This window comes from Dendrobates tinctorius, unplaced genomic scaffold (genome assembly GCF_039654945.1).
Source record: "Dendrobates tinctorius isolate UK_male_01 unplaced genomic scaffold, ASM3965494v1 ptg000075l, whole genome shotgun sequence".
Lineage (NCBI taxonomy): Eukaryota > Metazoa > Chordata > Amphibia > Anura > Dendrobatidae > Dendrobates > Dendrobates tinctorius.
The window spans coordinates 43,176,130-43,189,984 of NW_027361743.1; the positions used below are offsets into that span (position 1 = coordinate 43,176,130).

The 13,855-nt window shown below is 44.1% G+C and overlaps 1 protein-coding gene across 4 annotated transcripts in view; it reads right to left on the bottom strand.

Moving 5' to 3' along the window:
- DCLK1 (doublecortin like kinase 1) overlaps window positions 1-13,855 on the bottom strand; it is a 575,482-nt gene that overhangs the window by 128,888 nt on the left and 432,739 nt on the right. For all 4 annotated transcript variants that reach the window (XM_073583217.1, XM_073583216.1, XM_073583218.1 and 1 more), the window contains 2 exons: window positions 9,186-9,270; window positions 3,579-3,687 (listed from right to left, as the gene is read on the bottom strand). In XM_073583217.1, coding sequence (XP_073439318.1) covers window positions 3,579-3,687; window positions 9,186-9,270 — 194 coding nt within the window. The remainder of the gene's footprint in view (window positions 1-3,578; window positions 3,688-9,185; window positions 9,271-13,855) is intronic.

Here is a 13,855-nt window from a genome sequence, read left to right on the forward strand (position 1 = left end):
TAGACCCATTGTAATGAATGTGTCTATGCAGATGTCAGCGTGTTTTCACGGACCGTGTGTCCATGTGCAAACATGCTGACATGTCCGTTTTCTCCCAGACGCACGGGCCGCAAAACCTCCCACACACGTGCACACGGGGAACAGTGCACACTGGACGGCCGCCGGGGAAGAAGCGCTACTGTAAGACGCTGTTCCCCAGAGGCAGGTGCTGAACGCAGCTGTCATCCATTCTCCCCTGCTCTGCCAGCAAGCAGAGGAGAATGAATGAATGAAAAACTGACCTGCTGTGACCTTCGGACCGTGGAAGAATGCAAGTAATGAGGTCACGGCAGTTCACGCTCTGAAACAGCGACCTCATCACTTGCATTCCCCGACGGTCCTGAGGACACTTATTCCAGAGAAATCCACATTTTTCTTAATATTTAAATGAGCTGTTAAGATCTATGGGCTGGACATAGATCTCCCTGAGAATCTGCCTCCAGAGCTTATTATAAATGAAAGGGAGCGTTACCAGTGTGAGACATGTAATGACTGACAGTCTGCTCTCTTGATCTACAGGTCTCACATTAGTAACGCTCCATTTCATGTAAAAAAAATCTCTGGATTCAGATTCTCAGGAAGATCTACGTCTGGCCCATAGATCTTAACAGCTCATAGCCATATTAACAAAAATGTATAGATCTATGAAATAAGATATCGGATAACAGATATCAATGTGTCTTTTTATTCTGCTTCGTATGACCTACATGCCCATATAGACAGCTTAGGAGGGTTCATCCTACTGACAGATTCCCTTTAAGATTTTTTTTCCATCTCAAAGTGTTGGTATCTCACTAGGATGTATCACCATTATTTGAACGGTGAGGGTGTGACAACCTGGACCACTGCTGGTCCTGAGAATAGAGGGGCCACAGTACAGATATAGTGTTGTGGCTCCGTTACAGTTTTTCATAGTGTCTGTGCTACAACAACCTGTGCAACCAGCGCAGTAAGCCTTACTGTGCAGGATAAGCTTAGAAGGAAACGCAGTGTTTAACTACAACTGTGGCCCCTTCATTCTCTTTATTGGTGGGGTCTCAGCAGTCGGATCCACACTGAGCTGAAAATTATGGCATTTCCTAACTATATGCCATCACCTAATTGAAAAAAGTTATGTAAGTGTCTGTTACTAATATCTGCAAGTAGAAGCATTTATAATTGCACGCTATGACCACATGAAGGAGGCGGCTCAGTGCTGCGCTCTATATCATCATGGACGTCTTACCAGTGGCTCGGTCTGCCTACATGCACACAGTGTCAGTGCAGGAGCCATAACAGACAGGAGGCATGGATGTGTGCGCACCTGCTTGACTCCTGCACTGATAGAGCCATGTGCACTCCACTTCTGCAGGGTCAGTGTGTGCGCGCATGGCTGTGTTCAGTGCAGACTGCGCTGTCAATCAGCAAAGGGGGAGGGGTGGAACGGTGCACTGAGAGTTCAGGACACAGGGTGCACCAAGCACCCACAAATATCATTTTCTGTATAATCAAACCTATGAAAACATCACACGAATGATTTTTATGAAACCTGTAAATGAACATTTGATTAGTTTAAATTGAGTTTGACAGACTTCCTTTAAAGGGGTGTTTACTACTATGTTATTACTGATTTCGCAATCTACAGTTGTGGCCAAAAGTATTGACACCCCTGCAATTTTGTCAGATTAAAATACTAAGTTTCTTCCTGAAAATGATTGCAATCACAAATTCTTTGGTATTATTATCTTCATTTAATTTGTCTTAAATGAAAAAACACAAAAGAGAATGAAGCAAAAAGCAAAACATTGATCATTTCACACAAAACTCCAAAAATGGGCCAGACAAAAGTATTGGCACCCTCAGCCTAATACTTGGTTGCACAACCTTTAGCCAAAATAACTGCGACCAACCGCTTCCGGCAACCATCAATGAGTTTCTTACAATGCTCTGCTGGAATTTTAGACCATTCTTCTTTGGCAAACTGCTCCAGGTCCCTGATATTTGAAGGGTGCCTTCTCCAAACTGCCATTTTTAGATCTCTCCACAGGTGTTCTATGGGATTCAGGTCTGGACTCATTGCTGGCCACCTTAGAAGTCTCCAGTGCTTTCTCTCAAACCATTTTCTAGTGCTTTTTGAAGTGTGTTTTGGGTCATTGTCCTGCTGGAAGACCCATGACCTCTGAGGAAGACCCAGCTTTCTCACACTGGGCCCTACATTATGCTGCAAAATTTGTTGGTAGTCTTCAGACTTCATAATGCCATGTACACGGTCAAGCAGTCCAGTGCCAGAAGCAGCAAAGCAACCCCAAAACATCAGGGAACCTCCGCCATGTTTGACTGTAGGGACCGTGTTTTTTTCTTTGAATGCCTCTTTTTTTCTCCTGTAAACTCTATGTTGATGCCTTTGCCCAAAAAGCTCTACTTTTGTCTCATCTGACCAGAGACCATTCTTCCAAAACGTTTTAGGCTTTTTCAGGTAAGTTTTGGCAAACTCCAGCCTGGCTTTTTTATGTCTCGGGGTAAGAAGTGGGGTCTTCCTGGGTCTCCTACCATACAATCCCTTTTCATTCAGACGCCGACGGATAGTACGGGTTGACACTGTTGTACCCTCGGACTGCAGGGCAGCTTAAACTTGTTTGGATGTTAGTCGAGGTTCTTTATCCAACATCCACACAATCTTGCGTTGAAATCTCTTTTCAATTTTTCTTTTCCGTCCAAATCTAGGGAGGTTAGCCACAGTGCCATGGGCTTTAAACTCCTTGATGATACTGCGCACGGTAGACACAGGAACATTCAGGTCTTTGGAGATGGACTTGTAGCCTTGAGATTGCTCATGCTTCCTCACAATTTGGTTTCTCAAGTCCTCAGACAGTTCTTTGGTCTTCTTTCTTTTCTCCATGCTCAATGTGGTACACACAAGGACACAGGACAGAGGTTGAGTCAACTTTAATCCATGTTAACTGGCTGCAAGTGTGATTTAGTTATTGCCAGCACCTGTTAGGTGCCACAGGTAAGTTACAGGTGCTGTTAAATACAAATTAGAGAAGCATCACATGATTTTTCGAACAGTGCCAATACTTTTGTCCACCCTCTTTTTTATGATTGGTGTGGAATTATATCCAGTTTGGCTTTAGGACAACTCTTTTTGTGTTTTTTAATTTAAGACAAATTAAATGAAGATAATAATACCAAAGAATTTGTGTTTGCAATCATTTTCAGGAAGAAACTGAGTATTATCTGACAGAATTGCAGGGGTGCCAGTACTTTTGGCCACAACTGTAGGTAAACAGTATCCGATCAGTGGGAGTCGGATCAGCTGTTCTCAGCTTTGATGGTGACCACATGTGATCAGTTGCGGAGCTGAAAGTTCTAGCTCTGTCAATAGTTTAACAAATGCAGTCGGGAACTACAGATCAGCTGCCATTCAAATGATCGGTAAATGCCGGACTTCCTCCAAATCTGGTATTGATGACCTTTCTGCACCTTAGCTCATCAATATGATCCTAGTGATATAATAATTAGTGAGTTCTCCGGAGAATAAGAGAATAATTGTTACTTGCCTTTCTATACACTCTTTCACTATGGCAAAATTTCCATCTCCTATGGTTCTTCCAACTTTGTATCTCTCTGCTATAGACACCGGTACCTGGAAACCTTCATCCATGATATCTGTAACAGAAATGTGAATACTTACATATTGTATAATGCAGGCCACACAACTATATCATTGAAAATGTTCCACTTTTAGGCTAGGGTCACACCGGCGTATATTCTCTCATCTGAGACAATCAAGCCGACTATTCAGAGTGTCAGCACAGTGTGATCCAATTCTTCTGGGGTGAGGAGAAGATGGAAAGAAAATTTTCCATTGTGTCAGTCCGTGACAAGTGAACTGCACTCAGATGTGATCCGAGTGCAGTTCAATGTTTTCCACCAACTCAGTGGCTGAGTGTGATCTTATAATTGGCTCCAACTTGGGCATGCCACAATTTTCTTCGAGGACCGATTCGGTCAAAGGTAAAAATCAGATATGTGCACGGCCCCCATAGAATAATATTGGTGCGATCCGAGGGTTTGTCAGATTGCACTCAGATCTAAAATACGGTTGTCTGCATGAGCCCTTATACATATTTGTCTGCCAATCTGACTATCCATCTATACATCTATCTGTCCTAGCCAGTCTGCTTTAAAGAGCTTAATTGCACCGTGTGGCCACTAGGTGGCAAGAGAGCCTCACTTTATTTTAGAGAAGCTTATAAGTAAGGGTTAACCATTGTATTCATAGAATAGTTTCAGATGGGAGGATTGAGAGTGGACCAGGGCCCTTGACAAACAATGGCATCTTACCAAACACACATGAGTATGTTTAGCACAACATCATAATTAATTGAGCATTTTTTTTTTCGTTTTTTTTGTTTTAGACTTTTTTTTTGTTTTTAGTTCTCCCGCCCCCACTCTTTCCAGGAAGCTCACAGGAATTACCCAAATGATCAGTCCACTTTATACAATATGTACTCAGAAGGTTTCATTACAGTATATTAATGCATGTTAATTTAAAGGGAACCTATCTGATGATTCATGCCGCCCCAACCTTAGGCAGTAAGAAAGAAATCTGCTCTGTAACTGGATCTGGGTCGCCCTCCCAGGGCTGTGGGGTACTCGGTACCGGGCCGGCTTCGGCGGGATGTGTCACAGCAGCGGTGACCCGGTCCGTGGCCCTGGGCGCCCAATGTAAACAGGGGAGATTGGAAATGATGGAATGTAAATGAATAGTTTGTGATGCCACCTGTGGTGTTCGGCAAGTGAGATGTTGAGCCAACGCTGCGTGCAGATCCTCTGGGGCTGGTGAGGTGTTGCAGCAAAGATGGTGAAGCACCCCACAGGTGGAGCTGTAGTCCCAGGGCAGTGTAAATGTAGGGGGAGAAGAGAGGCACAAGCGGTGTAGAAGCTGGCACCCAAATGTAGCGGTGCTGGGTGCGTTGGTGCAAGAATGAATGGAGGACACCAGGGCTTGTAGTTCCAAAGCTTTACTCACAGTCTGTAGTACATACAGGTGCCTGCCTCTGTGCTGTGTCCTCCGGGTCAGGGACTCCATCAACCTCCAGGCCAGATGGAATGCTCCCTTCCAACACGCCGCCAACATGTGCCTTTCTGAACATCTCCTCTTATAGCGCCTTTAAGTGTGAAGTACTCCTAGTACTGAGTTACACTGGAGTGCCTCCTGACAGATGTTCCCAAGAACTCTACTTGTACGGCAGAGAGCTGTAGCCTGCTTCGGGGACTCCTTACTCCTGAGTCCTGGCTCACTATGAATGTTGCTGTTGTGCCCCCAAGTCTCAGATGGGAGTAGTGCATTTAAAGCCCATTACTCCACCGGTGTCTGCTGCAGAACCATAAGTGTCCATACAACCTTGGGGACCGGTCCCCGGCCTTGCGCTTAGAACTTCTAGGCAGGGTTCTTCCTCTAACCCACGTCCTCTGTTCCCTTTTACTCCTACGTTCTGTACTAGTCTTTCCTTCTTATGGAAGATCAGGTTTCTGTTCAATGTCTTTCTCCTTCTTTCCTTTCCCGTGCTGCAGCACCTCCTTCCTCCATCCCTCTCTCAGGGATCTTCTCTCCTCACACCTCTCCACTCTCCGACTGACTGACTGACCTGAAATCCTAAACCTTCCCGCTCTTTTATGTATTCTAACTCCACCCGCCTCCCAGCACGTTTCGTGTTCCAAGCAGGGAGCCACCAAAGGTGCTCTGCTACACTCCAAGCAGGGAGCCGCAATGTGGCTTTGCTGAACTACTGTGTTGTGTGGGATGCAGGTGTTGGAGCATAGTCAGGAGCCTCCAACTTACCTGGAAGGTGGGGCACCACACATCAGGAGGAGGTGCAGTACCTCTGTGGCGACTGAGCCTCAGGGGCGCCACAGATCCGTGTATGTTTCAAAGTACTTTTCACATAATTAATTCATCTTAAACTGAGTAACCCCTCCAGTAGCTGCTGCTCCACTGATGCTGGAATAGTTCATATTTTTCGTCTGTGACTCTCCGTTCCAAAGTTATGCTTCCCAGAAACAAAGATGCACATTTTCCCTTCAAACAATTGGGTGTATACTGCAGAACTTGTGGGCGTTTGTCTTTTCTCCTCTGACACTGGTCACTCAAAAACATGGCCACGCCCACAAAAGGTTCTTTAGAAGCGGAAAATTTGCATCTCTATTTCCAGGAGGAATAACTTTGGAACGGAGGGGCCCAGAAGAAAAAGAAAACCAGTATCAGTGGAGCAGCAGGAATTAGAGGAGGTACTGGTTTCAATAAAAAAAATACATTCAAAGATCCCCTTTAAAATGGAAAGAGGTGACTAGTATGACCAGTCACAGAGGTATGTCCACACGGGCTTTTCCCTGCCTGACTTTGCATGATTGACAGGTCTCCTCCTATGTGTGTGTATAGGGAAAGAATAGTCAATGTACCTGGTAAGAGCAGAAGGAGCCAGTGGGGACATACTAGTTAGGGTGTGTGCACACGCTGCGGATTCTGCTGCGGTTCCGCAGCGGATTTGGCCGCTGCGGATCCGCAGCACTTTTTGCTGCGGTGTTCAGTACCATAATATCCTATGGATATTAAAAACCGCTGTGCAGACGGTGCGATTTTTTCCGTGCGGTTTTCCTGCGGTTTCAAAGCCGCAGAGAGAATTGACATGTTAATTCTTACTGCGGATTCCGCTGCGGTCTGCCATCTCCTCCATTGTGGAGATGAAAAACCGCAGGCCAATCCGCAGGTAAAACCACAGGTCTTCTGACCTGCAGATTTACCTGCGGATTTTACAAAATCCGCACGGCCAAATCCGCACCCCATTCCGCAGCGTGTGCACATGCCCTTATTCTAGTCATTTTGTCCCTGGCCGCTTTGTTAAAGAATGTTTCCCTAACAATCCTCAGCGTTTCAGACTGAAACATTCCGACTTGCAATAACAGAGCTGGTCTTTGATTCATACCGTCCATGGTTCGAGCAGCAAGAATCATCTACCAGATTCCCAGTAACAGTGTCTAGGAGCTATCCCAAGGAAATAAATACATACTGCATGAGACGTTAGATGAGATGAGTGATAACATCACTGTTCTTCATACTGTTGGGGGTCTCCCAGATGGGGTTCAGCCCACATACAGCATGGTGGCCCACTGGCTGACACTGTGGTCCTGAAGCACTTGGGGGCTATTTTTGTGCACGTTTTCTATGGGGACTCATGTTTCCTCCCACACTGCAAAACTATACTGAAAGGTTCATTGTGTTGGAGGTGCGGTGCTCATATGGAAACCACTGACCACTCTTTGCCCCAGATTTCAATGTAACAAGAGTTTCCAGGCTGTGCTTTGTGCCTGGAAAAGCGCATTACAAATGTCTGTTTGTTGTAAGGCAGCAAGCACAGATACACCTGCTTAGTGCTCCTACTGCATAGTAATATAAAATGTAAAAAAATTCTATGTATATGTACAGTTGTGGCCAAAAGTATTGACACCCCTGCAATTCTGTCAGATAATACTCAGTTTCTTCCTGAAAATGATTGCAAACACAAATTCTTTGGTATTATTATCTTCATTTAATTTTTCTTAAATGAAAAAACACAAAAGAGAATGAAGCAAAAAGCAAAACATTGATCATTTCACACAAAACTCCAAAAATGGGCCAGACAAAAGTATTGGCACCCTCAGCCTAATACTTAGTTGCACAACCTTTAGCCAAAATAACTGCGACCAACCGCTTCCGGTAACCATCAATGAGTTTCTTACAATGCTCTGCTGGAATTTTAGACCATTCTTCTTTGGCAAACTGCTCCAGGTCCCTGATATTAGAAGGGTGCCTTCTCCAAACTGCCATTTTTAGATCTCTCCACAGGTGTTCTATGGGATTCAGGTCTGGACTCATTGCTGGCCACCTTAGAAGTCTCCAGTGCTTGCTCTCAAACCATTTTCTAGTGCTTTTTGAAGTGTGTTTTGGGTCATTGTCCTGCTGGAAGACCCATGACCTCTGAGGGAGACCCAGCTTTCTCACACTGGGCACTACATTATGCTGCAAAATTTGTTGGTAGTCTTCAGACTTCATAATGCCATGCACACGGTCAAGCAGTCCAGTGCCAGAGGCAGCAAAGCAACCCCAAAACATCAGGGAACCTCCGCCATGTTTGACTGTAGGGACCGTGTTTTTTTTTCTTTGAATGCCTCTTTTTTTCTCCTGTAAACTCTATGTTGATGCCTTTGCCCAAAAAGCTCTACTTTTGTCTCATCTGACCAGAGAACATTCTTCCAAAACGTTTTAGGCTTTTTCAGGTAAGTTTTGGCAAACTCCAGCCTGGCTTTTTTATGTCTCGGGGTAAGAAGTGGGGTCTTCCTGGGTCTCCTACCATACAGTTCCGTTTCATTCAGATGCCGACGGATAGTACGGGTTGACACTGTTGTACCCTCGGACTGCAGGGCAGCTTGAACTTGTTTGGATGTTAGTTGAGGTTCTTTATCCAACATCCACACAATCTTGCGTTGAAATCTGTTTTCAATTTTTCTTTTCCGTTCACATCTAGGGAGGTTAGCCACAGTGCCATGGGCTGTAAACTTCTTGATGACACTGCGCACGGTAGACACAGGAACATTGAGGTCTTTGGAGATGGACTTGTAGCCTTGAGATTGCTCATGCTTCCTCACAACTTGGTTTCTCAAGTCCTCAGACAGTTCTTTGGTCTTCTTTCTTTTCTCCATGCTCAATGTGGTACACACAAGGACACAGGACAGAGGTTGAGTCAACTTTAATCCATGTCAACTGGCTGCAAGTGTGATTTAGTTATTGCCAACACCTGTTAGGTGCCGCAGGTAAGTTACAGGTGCTGTTAATTACACAAATTAGAGAAGCATCACATGATTTTTCAAACAGTGCCAATACTTTTGTCCACCCTCTTTTTTATGTTTGGTGTGGAATTATATCCAATTTGGCTTTAGGACAATTCTTTTTGTGTTTTTTCATTTAAGACAAATTAAATGAAGATAATAATACCAAAGAATTTGTGTTTGCAATCATTTTCAGGAAGAAACTGAGTATTATCTGACAGAATTGCAGGGGTGTCAATACTTTTGGCCACAACTGTAGGTGGTGTAGTATTCCTAGGTTACACTATTTCTCATCTTACCTTCCACAGAGACGTCACCCTCGTCCATAGAGCTGCACACTTTGGTGGATGCTAATGAGGTAGAGGAGCCGCTGTGCTGAGAACCCTGAAAGAGCAAAGACGCTGGTTATTATATTAGTAGTTATTTCCAAACCAGAGGAATGTAGATAATGCATTATCTTTTTTTTCTCCAGAAAAGTCATTTCTTGCATGATTTGGATTTCAGTTTCTGGAATGTTTTTTTCTAGGGATTAAAATGTTCTCTTTCCTGGAGGATTGTCCATGTGCGGCTCTTCATCAATGACTATTTCTGTGACAGATCAGTGTTGATGGGGAAGAGACAAGTGTTTCTTACCCGCAGTAACCATCGGGTATCAGTGACAGTTCTTGATTGACATATACTCATAAATGATTGGTTGTCATGGTTACGGGTCATTATATCATGTTATTAATGGAGATGTCTCGCTGAGTGAATGGGTTCCTACTTCGAGGGACTTCTTTGATCAGATGCTATTGCAGAGGGAGGTGCAATGACATTACCTCACGGCCCTTACAAATGAATGGATCAGGGACCGATGGCGATCTCTGCAGGATATGTTGACACTATTTAAAGCGGTATTTTCATCTCAGAGATTCACAGGCTATGTCATAGATCTGAGACCCAGAAAAAAATTCCACAATTTGTGCCACAGCCACTGAGACTGGAGAGGAGGCCGCACGTGCCAACTTTCTCGATTTGCATTTATGGCAGTTCTAAGAACAGCTCTTGATTAGTTACATGGTCGCCTAATGGCACCACCGGGACCCACCAGACATCTGGGCATATCCTGACAGAAATAACTGAGATGACTATACCCTAGCAACATGACGTTAGAATCCAATCTTGGCCTAAAAATGTTTTGGTCAAAATGAAAAATAATTGTGTTTTCAGCCAAAATTAATCCATATAGTGTAGTAAATAATACAGAAGTTTATAGAATATAGCATACACCCGGCCAAAATCTGTATCCGACCTGAGGAGGGTATGGGGTTAGAGAAGTAATGGCATGGATTCTCATACACCAGTGCCTCTTATGGACATTTCCTCAAAGAATCCTCTTTATTTGATCTTTTTCCCTGCTGAAAATCTTAACAGTAAAATACAGCTCTGCCAAAAATTAAGAGCCCACTGCACAGTTTTATAAAAATCAGCTTCTCTACATGTCTGACAGCCATTCCGTTCCATTGTCAGTTGAATTCCAACCAGAGGACACCTCATTCTACTTAATGTGCTTCTGATTAGGTGATCACCTGAACCAAATTTTATTTAACAAAGGAAAGTATAAAAAACCCTGCTGTGGTGTTCACAATCCTCTTGCAATAGGACAAGCTGGATGGTAAAACAGGTGCTAGCAATATCCCAAAAGTAATAGGAATGAAAAAATAACTTTTAACCATGCCAAAGGAGTTGAAAAGAAAAGTCTTGAGTGAGGAAAAGAAAGGCTCAATTCTGGCTTTACTGGCAGAGGGATACAGTGAGCGTCATGTTGCCTCCATCCTTAAAATTTCTAAGACGGCAATTCATTACAACAAGGTCAAGCAGCAGACATTGGGGACAACAAAGCTACAGACCGGCAGAGGGTGAAAACGACTCTCCACTGACTGGGATGACCATCATCTTATTTGAATGTCACTCAGCAACCACAGGATGACATCAAGTGGCCTACAAAAGGAATGGCAAATGGCAGCTGGGGTGAAGTGCACGGCAAGAACAGTTCGTAACAGGCTCCTAGAGGCAGGGCTCAAGTCATGTATAGGTAGAAAAAAAACCTTTTATCAATGAGAAGATGTACAATACAAAATAATATTGTGGTACCGTGTTAGCCAGAAAAATAGATGTAAATTCTTATGTCTCAAAAAAAAATTGGGAAAAGTATTCAAGGTATCACACCTTGAAAACTTTTCCCAATTTTTTTTTGAGACGTAAGTAGTGTTGAGCATTCCGATACCGCAAGTATCGGGTATCGGCCGATACTTGCTGTATCGGAATTCCAATACCGACTTCCGATATTTTTTCAATATCGGAATTCGGCATCGGAATCGGAAGTTCAAAGTTGATTGACAGACTGACGTCATCATGATGCGCGGTGTGTGCGCATCATGATGCGCCGTCATTTCGGGCCTTCCGGGGGTCTCTGCCGGCCTGCCGGGGGGCTGTGCCGGCCTGCCGGGGGGCTGTGTGGACTGCCCGGGGTCTGTACCGGCCTGCCGGGGGGCTGTGCCGGCCTGCCGGTGGTCTGTGCACCCTGTGGGGGTCTGTACCGGCCTGCCGGGGGGCTGTGCCGGCCTGCCGGGGGGCTGTGCTGATGTCCGGGGGTCTGTGCAAGCATCGTCCGATGGGACTACAAGTCCCATCGGGCGATGCCTGCTACCATGACAGTGATTGACACATTAGCCAATGATGGGACAGTAGTAGTCCCATCATCCGGCTAATGTGTTAAATGTTAAAAAAAAAAAAAATACTACATACATACTACATGCTACATACATACTACATATATACTACATACATACTACATACATGCTACATACATACTACATGCATGCTACATACATACTACATGCTACATACATACTACATGCATGCTACATACATACTACATGCTACATACATACTACATATATACTACATACATACTACATATATACTACATACATACTACATACATGCTACATACATACTGCATGCTACATACATACTACATACATACTACATACATACTACATGCATGCTACATACATACTACATGCATGCTACATACATACTACATACATGCAACATGCATGCTACATACATATCACATACATACTACATACATACTACATACTACATATATACTACATGCATGCTACATACATACTACATGCTACATACATACCACATACATACTACATACATGCTACATACTACATACATACTACATACATACTACATGCATGCTACATGCATGCTACATACATACTACATGCCACATACATACCACATACATACTACATACATACTACATGCTACATACATACTACATATATACTACATGCATGCTACATACATACTACATGCTACATACATACCACATACATACTACATACATGCTACATATATACTACATGCATGCTACATACATACTACATATATACTACATGCATGCTACATACATACTGCATGCTACATGCATGCTACATACATACTACATACATACTACATGCTACATACATACCACATATATACTACATACATACAATACATTCATACAATACATACATAGACATACAGTACATATAACATAGAGTAACATACTTACCAATACTTGTCACATTGTTCCCCGAAGCCATTGTCTTTTCCGGAATAAATATTAACATAACAAACCACAAAAATACTCACCCACGATTCGAAGCAGTCCACGAGTGTGTCCCACGACGATCTTGGGTAGAGAACTGCATGTCTATGTATGTATTGTATGAATGTATTGTATGTATGTAGTATATATGTGGTATGTATGTAGCATGTAGTATGTATGTAGTATGTATGTAGTATATATGTGGTATGTATGTAGCATGCAGTATGTATGTAGCATGCATGTAGTATACATGTAGTATGTATGTTGCATGTAGTATTTATGTAGTATGAATGTAGCATGTATGTAGTATGTAGTATGAATGTAGCATGTATGTAGTATGCATGTTGTATGTATGTAGCATGTAATTTTTTTTTTTTTTTTTTACATTTAACACATTAGCCGGATGATGGGACTACTACTGTCCCATCATTGGCTAATGTGTCAATCACTGTCATGGTAGCAGGCATCGCCCGATGGGACTTGTAGTCCCATCGGACGATGCCTGCACAGACCCCCGGAGCCTGCACAGCCCCCCGGCAGGCCGGCACAGCCCCCCGGCAGGCCGGCACAGCCCCCCGGAGCCTGCACAGACCACCGGCAGGCCGGCACAGCCCCCCGGAGCCTGCACAGACCACCGGCAGGCCGGCACAGACCACCGGAGCCTGCACAGACCCCCTGGCAGGCCGGCACAGCCCCCCGAAAGGCCCGTACAGACCCCAGAGAGGCTGTACAAGGGCAGGAAAGGGTTTTTCTTATTCCGATACCGGAAGTCCCATAGACTTGAATGGGACTTCCGGTATCGGAATCGGCGATACCGATACTTTTTTTAAAGATCGGCCGATACCATCCGATACGATACTTTGAAGTATCGGACGGTATCGCTCAACTCTAGACGTAAGTATTTACATCAATGAGAAGCAAAGGAGAGCCAGGCTGAATTTTGTCAAAGACCATAAGGATTGGACCATAGAGGACTGGAGTAAGGTAATCTTCTCTGATGAGTCTAATTTTCAGCTTTGCCAAACACCTGGTTGTCTAATGGTTTTAACGGAGACCTGGAGAGGCGTACAAGCCACAGTGTCTTGCACCCACTGTGAAATTTGGTGGAGGATCGGTGATGATCTGGAGATGCTTCAGCAAGGTTGGAATTGTGCAGGTTAATTTTTGCGAAGGACGTATGAATAAAGCAGCATACAAGGTTGTCCTGGAAAAACAGTTGATTCCTTCTGCTCAGGCAATGTTCCCCAACTCTGAGGACTGTTTTTTCCAGCAGGACAATGCGCCATGCCGCACAACTAGGTCAACCAATGTGTG